Raw genomic sequence first — 12578 nt, 5'->3', positions numbered from 1 at the left:
TTGATCTAGACACACCGATCTCTGTGCAATCAGATAAATCTGCTGCTGGAATTCTGTGGGAAAGAGAAATAAAAGCTAGGGAGCCTTAATTCCCCACAGATGGTGGATTTTGCATTTCTACTTTTAGTAGAGTGCCAACGTCAGTGAGATGCAGACAACATGTCTGAGGGAAGTCATAAGGGATCCGCTCCATGTCCCTTTGGGAAGGGGTTAGTCACAGGGCATTCTGCCACACTCCCATGGACATTTCACTCCACTTAAAAAAAAAAAAAAAAAAAAAGGGCCTGAGCTAGAAATTACAGGTTTTCTCTTGCTCTCACTTCCATCAATTTTTTTTGGCCAGTGTTACTCCACTGACATCAATGGAGCTAGTCACTATTTATACCAGTGGGAATGAGAGCAAATCAGATCCCATAAATCCAGATCTTTTTATAGTCTCTCCTCTCCTTCCCCCCGCCCCCAAGAAAAGCTCTGTTAATTTAAAATTCAGGTTATCGGGTGAATTCTCATTTACAAAACTAGACCATGACTATTGTGTCTCATTTATATTTAGGAAATAAAGCTGTAGAATACACAGGACAGGCTTCCGTAGCATCTGTGGGTACCAAGGTGCCAACAGGAGTATTAGTTCAGCCCAGTACATAAGATGGAGGAGTGACTCAGTAGAAGATAAAAATGCTCACTATTAACATTGACCCCCAAGGAGAAGCCCTTGCTAACAGGAAAGTAAAACATTTTGATATAACAGACACTGCCCAGCTCCGGGGGCTCAGCCCTGACCTTTGGCCTCTGAATGCAGAGCCCCATTTTCCCAAAGGCATCCTACCCCATCTCCTAAGCAATCCACGTACACTGTGCCCTTCCCCCAGTGCTAGAAGAAATGGAAGGTGAGTGAGGATTAACCCCTTGTACACTAGGACCAGAGAAGTTCCAGCCACTGAACCAGACAGCTGGTTCTGTGGTTTAAGGTCAGCATAAGAGGACTTGCCATGAGCTCAAAATCCCGAAAGCTGCATTTTGCAGAAAGGGTCTAGAGGAGCATTGCAGTCAGTTGTATATACCAGTCTCAGTCCAGTAGTCACTGTCTGCAGCCATGTGTTCCAGGCACCAGCACTCACAGAAGCAGTCAGAATTTAGACAGGGTTTAATATTATTGTTATTGCACAGTGTAAATATCTGACCATCGGAAGATGCACAAGGTGTGAGCAGTGATCGCCTACAGAGAACAACACTGGGACCAAGACTGCACTGCAGCAACAACTGTGACTCCAGGGATTGGATGGAGCAGTGGGGCATCCTTACATCAGAGCCTATGTTTAATGGTGAGCTTAGATGGAGGAGAACAAGGGAGGTGGAGAGGGGGTAAAAATCACAGATTTCTAGGCTCTGTTCATATCCTCTTTTCCTAGTGAACTTGAAGATGGGAAGGATGGAAAGGAAGAGACAGGGGAACAGGAAGAGAGGCAGAGAGGACAAGATCCACGTCTTCCAGCTCTGGGAACTCCTGAGGGTGAGCCAGGGTCTCCTAAATCCTGCAAGAATGAACAGCAGAACACCACCTTGCAGTCACTGCTGGCTGCCAACAAGGGCTTATGACCAAGTGGAGGAAATTAACCGGCCACAAGAGACCAGGGCAGGTTCTAGAGAACATGCACTGCCGAAAAGTCCTTGAACTGAGGAGCAATGTTACAGCCAAGTATTTCAGGACTATACAGCGCATGCCAAGTCTGAAACAGCACTCAGCAGTGAGGGTGATTAATCACAATGGTAACATTTATCTAGCTCCAGCCCTTTGATGGGTTTGAACTCAGGCTCCAGGCAGGGCTGTAAGCAGTGATGCTGCCCTCAGCCCAAGGTCTCTGTCAGCTGGAGTCCTTCCTCTGCTGACGGTCATGTTCCTACAGCCTCTGCTCCCCTCGCACTGATATGACGTTTTGCCATCACTGCCAGCTTCCCCCAGGGGCGGGATAAAAGCAAATGCCTTAACATAGCAACTTGTTGTGTGTCATCTGTACTCCCTGCCTAGGCAGCCACGTGAGTACAAGGAAGAAGGCAAATGCATCAGTGGCATTACAAGGTACTTGAAGGTGGCCCTAATTTAAAGGGATCAAGTTCCAGGCTAGTGCCCTATCATGTGTCTTCAGTCTGTGTTCTAGCTAATTCTTCATCCAGCCACATGTGGGAAACTGGGAAAGGTTAGAGCCCATTGGAGCCACAGTCCTGACACAGCTCAGTCTCCGCTCACAATGCACACACAGGGATCTACACTCACATCTGAGCCACAACACAGGACAAAACACACAGTACTCACAACTACAAACCCCCACAGGGAGGCACGCCGGCTACAGCACACACACCAATGCCCACAACACACACACGTCCATGCATTCCTACACACAGACATCTACCTAGAGACACAGCCCTGAAACCAACTTTTTACAAGTGTGCGCATACACTCCCATATCTGCATGCACTCAGAGTACAGCTACTTATCTAGGTACTCGCATAGCTCTTGTCACTATAGTACTTCAGCACCAACCAATCTAATCCTCTCTGACCTTCTGTATCTAAACACTCCGATTTCCTTTGTGGACCCACACAGCCCATAGTGAAACGACACGGCTCCCTACCACTCACACAGATGCAGGTTGCTTGCTGTACCCCACTCAGCCATATGGAAGAGATGGACCCCACTCTCTCTTAGATGTTACAAAGTGGTCTAGGATGTCAGATTATGGCAAACCCGAATGGGCAAGGCAGTTTGATCCTAGTAGCTGGGCTGCTGAAGAGGATAGCTGCCTGAAAAACCCTTGGATACCAGAATAGACTCTGGCTCACAAGCGTGGGAGATTCCCAATGGTCCATTGAAGCCGGTCACGCTTTGTGATGGTGGCCAAATGGGCAGTTTTAGCACTGGAAGATTGAAGTGCTGGGAAGTATGCAGTGGAGTCCATATCCCAGACATCCAACATATCCAGCATGTCGTTTCTACAGGCTGCCCCAGCTGCCAGCACAGCCCTGCAGGGCCAACGGGACACAAACCATTGCAGTCATTTCAGAAGAGAGCGTTTTTGTTGGATGGGTCAGTCAGTTTGCCGGCATCGTTCCCTTTTAAGCTACATCCCCAAAGCCTTGGGGGCAGGCGAGTCGGGGACACACAGAACAGAAGCCAACTTCCACACATGGTCACGCAGGAGCGAGGGCGGTTAGCTGTAGAACACGGGCTTGCGATGGATGCGCACCACATTGTACGTGTTTAGTCCTGGGGCATCAAAGCCGGGAGACAAACCCTTGCGGTCAAAAGGATAGAAATTAAAGAGCTGCCCATCCTGGGTCTCCAGTGAGACTGAGGCAGAGCCCAGCCGCAGAATGCACGGGAACTCCTTGTCAAAAACCACCTGGAAGACTCGGTCTTCCAGGTGGTGGAGCTTGATGGTCCGGTAGTTTTCAGGGATCAGCTCTTCAATATGGGGTCCAAACTGTTGCATGACCAGAACCCCAGTGGGCCCAACTTTAATCTCGTAGAAGGTCAGGTTGGAGTAAGTGTAATAGCCAACATAAGGGGTGGGATTTGGGGGAGGGCTCAGGCTTTTCTCTGCCTCCCGGAACGCTGTCTCCATGGCAGGGATAAGGTACTCATATGTCTGAGTCACAATATCTCCCCCTTGGGGCCTAGGCCCTGCCATTAGCACTATGAAGCTTAAGCGGAGCTTGGGGACAAGGGAGAAGGTGGCTGAGTAGCCATCGAGGTCGCCATCCTTCCTGATAATATCATGGCCCAGCTGCTCATTGATCTCCCAGGGGGTGCCAGTCTTGTTGGCAAAGTATTCACTGGAGCACTTAAAAAGGGGCGTCAGCATCGTCTTCACTGTGTCCGGTTCCAAAAGGCGCCGGTGGTAGGTGCCTAGGAAGACCATTGCCAGCTTGGCAAGGTCAGCAGCTGTGGAGTACATCTGGCCAGATGGCCTGTACCAGCCCAAGTCATAAAGGGGGGCAGGCTGCCCACTGCTATAGAACCCGACGGCCATTTGGGAACGGATTGGTGGTGTGATATCAAAGCCAGTGTCCTCCATGCCCAAGCGGTCCAGGATATTCTCTGAGACCCACCGCTGGTACTCCCCTTCGGCGGCATGTTCTGCCAACACGTGGGCCATCAGAGAGAAGGCCAAATTACTGTAATGGCACCTGAAACGAGAAAGAAATGCAAATCAGTGTCATCTCCAAACATGGTTGTAACTGACGCTGGCAGTTCAGGTGCCCGCTTATGCCAAGGCCCCAGGCCTCACTGATCTCTCACAAATGCATAGCTGGAAACCAGTCTTGCTTACGTGTGTCAGCATCAGCAAACTAGATATTAGATGTTAAGTTGATAAGAATGTGTTAGTGTTTTATAAAATGTGTGTAGGATGCTGCATGTATTGTTCTCACTCAACTATGCCTCATGTTATAATGTAACAGCAAACATTTGTATTGTATGTTCACCTCTACCCCAATATAACGTGACCCAATATATCCAAATTCATGTTATAACGCGGTAAAGCAGTGCTCGGGGGGAGGGGGGGGGAGCTGCACACTCTGGTGGATCAAAGCAAATTCGATATAACGCGGTTTCACCTATAACGCGGTAAGATTTTTTGGCTCCCGAGGACAGCGTTATATCGGGGTAGAGGTGTACCTCTGTAATTAAGTAATCCACCAAACGAGAAAGAAGCCTGATGTAATGCAAATGATGGTGTCTTACAAGAAGATGTTAAATCCTGTTCATTAAACACAAATGAGTCATTGTGTGAGATCAAGGATCAAAGACCTTGTTAACTGCATTCCCCTCTCCCCTTGTCCTATGAAGAAGGAACATGTGTGGGAACTGCTGCTGTCAGCTTGGTTTCTGTGAGAAGAAGCTATAAATATAGACACAAGGAAAAATTCTTCTTCTCTGGACTGTTTGGATTCTAACAGGGCAGAATAACTGAATGGGAAGATGGAGGTCCCCAGAGTTATGCTGGTAGTCCTTAAAGACTTTTGGGAAACTGGCATATTACTACATCTCTGCTACCATTTGAAATTATAGACTGACTCACATGTACATGTGTTTTTACCTGCTTTAACCTCTCAATAACTCTCATTCCTTTTTTACCTAACAAACCTTTAATAATTTTACTATAGAATTGGCTAAAAGTCTTGTCTTTGATGTAAGATTTAAGGTACAAATTGACCTGGAGTAAGTGACTGGTCTCTTGGGACTGGAAGCAACCTGAATATTTTGTGATTTTTGGTGTAAGTGACCATTTATCACATAGTCCAGCTTGCCTGGCTGGGAAGATAGACTGGAGTGTCCAAGGGGACTGTCTGTGACTCCATTGTAAGACTATTGTAGTACTTTGGGAGTTCACATTTGTTACTGGGTTGGTGAAATCTAATTCTAGAACATACCACCAGTTTGGGTTGTCCGCCCTGGTTTTGACAGTCTGCTCTGAGGTTGGCACTCATGGGCCAGAGCCACTCCAGACAGCGTGACAGCAACAACCCTGACCTCCATAGATTCCACAGCATTAGGCATTCTATAAAAGCCACAGGCAGATTGTGATGTGGTCTGATCGTGTGCTAATGGGAACTAAGAAAAGATATTTCCAAACCCTACTCTCTTGTGCCCTGAAACCACCTTAAACTTTCAGAGGGACGAAGGGTAGGCAGATTGAGCGCAGAAAGGAGGAAGAAAGAGGAGCAGAGGTTTTGCCATTCTGAATTGCTGGTAAGTCAGGAAATGTAGAATGGAAGATTCCTACAGCAGCATTAACTTAGCCACAGTGATTCAAATAGTCAGCTTCCAAGGTCAGAAAGTGCCACTGTGATCTGGTCTGCTGTATAACACAAGCCAGAGAACGTCCCCCCCAAAATTCCTAGAGCAGGTCTTTAGAAACAAATATCATATCTTGATGTGTGACCTGTAGATATCACAGTCCACATTTAGCAACAGAGACTGGAAATACTACACCCAATACATGCCAAAAGACATCACTGCAAGAACAGTTAATTCTGCATTTCCTACCTCGTTGTTTTTAGTTGTTCAGCAGACAGTGCATGGAGTTTTCTGCACTTAATTTCTCTTCACTGTTTTTTTTTTTTTAAAGGAAGGTTTGGGCTGAAGGCCTGTAGATGCAAAAAATGCGCCATGGCTCTCAGGAGCAGGCCATAAGCTGCTTTGCAGACTTAACATGGCACAAGCATTTAAACCACCTTAAGGTGGCACAAGCATTTAAATTGCTTTGAGTCTGCAAGGCAGCATCACAGCAATGTTAAGTCCTTAAGGAAGCATAAGTGCGTGAGTCCTGTAAGTCCATAAGCTGTTTTAAAAGTCTTAAGCTCGAATGGCGTCTATTGACATAAAACAGAAATTCGCACTTCAGAAACAACACACATGGGCACACTTTGTCTTTCTAGAGTGTTTTCCACCAGTCATAATGTTATTATTTAAATCAGGTTTTATTTCCAAGCTTGGGCATGGTCATAGTTCTCCATGGGCACTTCATACACACCAGGCTCAGCCATTTTTGAACTAACTGGAAATAAAAGCACGATGATCGTTTTAAACAGCAGGAAAATATTTTTTTTCCTCCCTACACTAATATCACAAAAGTGGCTGAAAATATTCTGTTCAAAGTTCCCAGAAAAATGTTACCATTGTATGGATGCAAAGACAGGAAATGTTCCTGTGAAAAGATTAACTTTTCACAATGCTATGGGCATGTATGAACAAGGGAAAAAAATCAAAATAATTTTGACATCTGAAGTACCAAGGTGCTCAGAGACCAGCATGTGATCCCGGAGGCACACATGTACCTCAGTGACAAGTGAGACAGGTTAACAGATCTGCAGGCCATAAGTAACCATTATGCTCATGTAGTCTGACTGCCTGGCCAGGATTTCACCCAGAGTTTCCTGAACCAATCCCATAACTTCAGGTGGAGCTACAGCAAAGCGTTTAGAAACAGGTATCCACCCTACATGTAAAGACTCCGTGTAATGGAGACTCCGCCAGGTCCCTAGGCAAGTTGTTCCAATGATTAATTACCCTCACTAAAAATATACAAAGTTTGAGTTTGAATGTGTCTACTGTGAGCTTCCAGCCATTGGATCCTGTTCTGCCTTTGTCTCCTCGATTGATGAGTTCTCTATTATCAGGCACCTTAATTTTTGGCATTTTCTAACTGTTAAATGCTTGACTTTGCAAACCCAGGTAATGGTCTTGTAACAGAGTTTTTTGTGGCAATGGACATTTATAGAATTATTGACAATGTGTTGATTTTCTTGTAATTTCTTTACCTGACAACTGGACTTTTTTCTGGAATGGATCACCAAGACCTCAGCCTGTGCCTTCTCCACTGCAGATGTAAATTCTGTCCTGTCCTATTCTACCAGACACAGATCAGCCATGGGACCTTGGCTTAATGTGGCAGAATGGCCTTGCGTCCTTTCTGACGGTGTTGCCACTAGTAGCTAATGCTGACTGCCAAACTGTCTCACTTTGTCATCTCTCTCTGTCTCTAATGGTACCTGAGTGAATGATGCACGTTAAAGGAGAGCGAGGATTGCAGACACTGTACTGTAACAGGAAGGAGCTGTCTGCACCCCTTAGCAGTTAAGCATTGCTATAGTCACCAGATATTAGCCAAGAGAAGTGTAAGTCGTGCATACACCTGACCTGGTTCCTGGGTCGACTACCAGAACATCATCCTTCAGGAGAGCCAGGGCATCTTGTGTGCTTCCTCTCCACAGCAGACTGGTGGACCGCAGCCTCCTGGGCAGCCCTGTGCCATGGGAACAAGAGGGCATAAAACAGCAAGAGACAAATAGTGATTTTTGTTAGGATAACATCAAGATTCACTCACTGAGTCTGGTCAATAATGATCCAAAATGGGAGAGTCAAAGACAAAGGAAAACAGCAATGATTAGTTACACTCTCTACCAAAGACACAGCAAATGTGCTACTACTCATAGACCCATAGACTTGACGGCCAGAAGGGACCATCATGATCATCTAGTCCGACCTCCTGCACATCGCAGGCCATAGAACCTCGCCCACCCACTCCTGTAATTGACCCCTAACCTCTGGCTGAGTTACTGACGTCCTCAAATCATGATTTAAAGACTTCAAATTACAGAGAATTCACCATTGACACTAGTTTAAACCTGCAAGTGACCCGTGCCCCAGACTGCAGAGGAAGGCGACCCCCACCCTCCAGGATCTCAGCCAGTCTGACCCAGGGACTTCAGTACAGTACAGTGTAGAGAGCTATGCCAGGGACAGGCGAATCATTCGGTAATAAGGTAAGAGCTGACCCACACTTTTCTGCCAGACTTGTTCTGCTTCCTTTTAGTAAAATGTCTTGAAGAATTATACAACCCTAGCTGGATCCAGGCATATGCAAGAGCCTTTTGGGAGGAAAGACTGATTGAAAGGGCTCAACAGATCCCAGCCTGAGCTTTCAAGTGAACATGACCCATTAGTTTAGTAGCTCGTGCAAATCTGACCCAGGGACAAGTGCTCCTGCAGTTTCCATTACATCCCCTGTTGTCATTTATTTATAAGTGTCAGGAACATCCATTTTGCTGACATTTTCCAAACTTGTTTCTGTCCCAAAGTGATGTTTTGTTTCAGTTTGTGTTAAATTCCTCCAGATTTTTTTGAGTTGTAGGAGAGTGAAAACGGTTCACTTTTCCCACTGGAAATAAAATACATTTTAACCACACTTTTCAGAACAGGGCTCCATTAAACAACCCCCCGAGGCCAAATTCTCAGCAAAACATCATAGCTGCAGTGACTTCATTGAGATGATTTACACAAACTGAGGATCCGGAAGTGTAGAACCTGGAACTTGTCATGGGCAGAATCCTCAGCGGTTTAGGGCCTGAGCATGGTTTGGGGGGAACTTGTGACTGACAGACAATAGAAAAGCAATAGAAAAATTACTTTGTTTGCATCAAGGTCAGTGAGCACTTGCCAAGAGTCAGATTGTTAATCCAGAAGGGACCACTGTGATCCTCATCTGACATGTATAAAAAAGGCCATAAAATGTGGGAAAAGTGTAATGAAGCCCCTCCCTCTTTGTGACATCAATGCAGGAGTTCCCTATCTATCCTAACCAGGGGAGTTGGGCTGGCTGTAGGGACCAGGGTGGAGGCAGTCATGCCTAATGGTTAGAGCAGGGGTCGGCAACCTTTCAGAAGTGGTGTGCCGAGTCTTCATTTATTCACTCTAATTTAAGGTTTGGCGTGCCAGTGATACATTTTAAGGTTTTTAAAAGGTCTCTTTCTATAAGTCTATAATATATAACTAAACTATTGTTGTATGTAAAGTAAATAAGGTTTTTAAAATGTTTAAGAAGCTTCATTTAAAATTAAATTAAAATGCAGAGCTCCCCGGACCGGTGGCCAGGACCCGGGCAGTGAGAGTGCCACTGACAATCAGCTCGCATGCCGCCTTTGGCGCACGTGCCATAGGTTGCCTACCCCTGGGTTAGAGTCAGGAGCCCAGCCAAAGGTCAGAGGCGGAGACAGAGTCGGGGTAGGCTTTAGAAGCAGGGACATGGAGTGAGGCAGGAAAGCAGGAACCGGGAACAGACAGGGGCCTGGGATAAGGAGACCAGGAACAAGCAGGAAGGCAGGGCTCAGGCAAGGAGGCAGAGACCATACTCACAGCCAGTCAAGGATCCCTCTAGTTGATCATACAACTTTCTGTGCCTTTTTCTGGTTTAAGTAGAGCTTCCCAGCCAATCGGTGGGACTGGATGTCTCACCCAACCAGGAGCTTTGTGGGTGGGGCCTTTTGCAAGCTAAAGCATCACTGGCCCCCTTTTCCCCTCACTCAAGGGAGCTGCTGGGCGGTGGTTGTGGCCTGAGGCCTGCACGGGGCTCTGTAGGTCTGGGTTGAGGCCCATGATTTCTCATGCAAGCCAGGGAGCTGCTGCTACAATCGCTGACTTGCATAGTTAAATATTTTCTATTCCTGTGCAACTTAATGACCTGATCCTACAACATACTGGGAACCTGAGAGACACTGAATGCCCTCATCTCTCATTTGCTTTAGTGGGAGTAAGGCACTCAGCTGACCGGGCCGTTAAAAGTCTGGTCGGGGGCGCAGGCAGGCTCCCTGACCAGCTCCACACGACTCCCGGGAAGCTGCCGGCATCTCCCTCTGGCTCCTAGGCGGAGGGATGGTCACTGGGGCCCTGTGCGCTGCCTCCTTCCCCAGCACCAGCTCAGCTGCTCCCATTGGTCAGGAACCGCAGCCAATGGGAGCTGAGGTGGTAGTGCCTGCAGGTGCAGGCAGCACAGAGAGCCACATGGTCGCGCCTCCGCTGAGGAGCCGTAAGGAGATGCCGGCAGCTTCCTGGGAGCCTCCTGAGGTAAGTGCTGCCTGGAGCCTGCACCCCCTCCTGAATCCCAACCCCCTACCCCAGCCCGGAGCCCCCTCCTGCACCCCAAACCCTGACCCCACCCCAGAGCCTGCACCCCCAGCCGGAGTCCTCACCCCCATGCACCCCAACCCACTGCCCCAGCCTGGATCTCTCTCCTGCACCCTGAACCCCTCATTTCTGGCCCCACTCCGGAGCCTGCACCCCCAGCCCAGAGCCTGTACCCCCTCCCACACCCCAATTCCCTGCCCCAGCCTGGAGCCCTCTCCTGCACCCCAAACCCCTCATCTCCACCACCACTCCCCTCCTCCCCCCGCACCCCAATCCCCTACCCCAGCCCGGTGAAAATGAGCGAGTGAGCGGGGATGGGGGAGAGCAAGCAACTGAGGGAGGGGGATGGAGTGAGTGGGGGCATGGTCTCAGAAAAGGGGTGGGGCAGGGGGTGGGGCAAGAGTGTTTGGTTTTCTTCAACTAGAAAATTGGCAACCCTAGCACCAAACAGGCAATGCTCAATCCCTTGGAGAGTCAGGGGCTGATACAGTAGAGCCTCCCTAATTAGCACCACTGACTGGGAGGTTCATTGCAAGGTACTGAAATCTGCAAATTAGGAAGTGAACAAGCATAACCGAAAAAAGCAAGGTCATTGCTTTACGCAACACACTTTGTTAATTGAGCCAACAAGTGTAGTCAATTATTTATAACAGCATTTCATATTATAATACATACAGAAGTACATTGCAATATAACAAAATCTTAACCTAGCGCTTCGCTCCGGCACTATCTCTGCTCCGAGGTGTGAGTGGATTTTACAGCGTGCAGATCAGAGAAGTGCAGGGTAGTGAGGCTGCATTGTAGATTACTGTTTATGCTGTAAAAAGCCACCGCTAAGATATACATCACGTGCGAGACTGCAGCATTAACGTTGCTATTAAAATCTTAAACCCCCGAAGTCAGGAAATGCAAAAGTTAACTGTGCAACTAGAACATTGCATTTGATATTGGATTCACTTTTAAAAATCTTCCTTCCCTAATTACTAGCCTGGGACGGCGTATGCGGCTAACCACCCCTTGCTGACAATAAAACCATGCATAACATGTGTCGGGTTTACTCTGGAAGGTGCTTTTCATCCCTCAGTTTTAAAGCCCCTTACAAGGTGTGCTAGCATCATTATCCCCATTTTACAGGAAGTGCAAGGAAGGCAAAGGCAAATCCCTGCCTGCCGATGCCAAGATTACCTGCTTCTGGGTTAATAATGGAATCTGCACGCTTCTAAAGGAGTGTCAAAGCAGGGCACTTGATGCCAGCTAACCGCAGGCATTAATAGCCGTACCTTTTGAGGGATTTCCAGATTACATCAGGCCCTGCCATCTACAGCTACTTTAGTATCGAAGTTACTCATTTATAAGAGAAACAGCAGATTAAGAGCCGTCCCCTGACAGCAAACACCAGGCTATTAATAGCTCAGGAATCCCAGATCAGGAGGCTGCACGGCTAACCGTTCGATTATAGAAGCTCTATCCCTTCAAAACAAACAACGCTTAGCAATTCTCTGCCTCCCAGCTCCGCCTCTCAGACAGTGACCGCACTCTGGGCTGGGGCGAAACTGTGGTGAGTAGGCGCTGCCTCACATTTCATCCCTGATTTCAATGCAGGAGCCAGGGCCGGCTCCAGGCCCCAGCTAAAGAAGCAGGTGCTTGGGGCGGCCAATACCAAGGGGCGGCACTTCTGGGTCTTCGGCGGCGGGTCCCTCATTCCCTCTCCGAGCGAAGGACCTGCCGCCGAATTGGCACGATCGCACTCTGCGGCTTTTTTTTTTTTTTTTTGCCGCTTGGGGCAGCGGAAAACCTGGAGCCGGCCCTGACAGGAGCCTGAATTACAAAGAAAAATAATTCTGACAGGAACCAGCCAAGAATCCTGTGGCTCCTACTGGCTTAGCCAGGGGAAGACCTACTCATCATAGCTTCTACCAGCTCAGTCAGTGGGAGGCATAACCCAGACAATAGACCAACTCAGTGCACCTCCCAGGAGCTGGGCTGGAGAGAGGCTCCCTTTTGGCTCGCCTGTTGGAGTGGCTGGAGGATACTGGTTCACACCAGGATGGGCTGTTTGCACTGCCTGACAAACACACAGACAGGTTTTTGCATTGCTGTGACCGTTCTCACTGGG

At 47.9% G+C, this 12578-nt stretch overlaps 1 protein-coding gene across 2 annotated transcripts in view; it reads right to left on the bottom strand.

The window, feature by feature from the left end:
• Positions 1 to 290: 290 nt before the first annotated feature.
• Positions 291 to 12578, bottom strand: part of LACTBL1 (lactamase beta like 1) — a 30228-nt gene continuing 17940 nt past the window's right edge. For both annotated transcript variants that reach the window (XM_054009279.1, XM_054009280.1), the window contains 2 exons: positions 7700 to 7805; positions 291 to 4185 (listed from right to left, as the gene is read on the bottom strand). In XM_054009279.1, coding sequence (XP_053865254.1) covers positions 3207 to 4185; positions 7700 to 7805 — 1085 coding nt within the window. In that variant the 3' untranslated portion in view covers positions 291 to 3206. The remainder of the gene's footprint in view (positions 4186 to 7699; positions 7806 to 12578) is intronic.

This window comes from Malaclemys terrapin, chromosome 19 (genome assembly GCF_027887155.1).
Source record: "Malaclemys terrapin pileata isolate rMalTer1 chromosome 19, rMalTer1.hap1, whole genome shotgun sequence".
In the NCBI taxonomy this organism is placed as follows: Eukaryota; Metazoa; Chordata; order Testudines; family Emydidae; genus Malaclemys; species Malaclemys terrapin.
The sequence above is the reverse complement of the archived record's forward strand: the minus strand, read 5'-3'. Positions and strand labels throughout refer to the sequence as shown.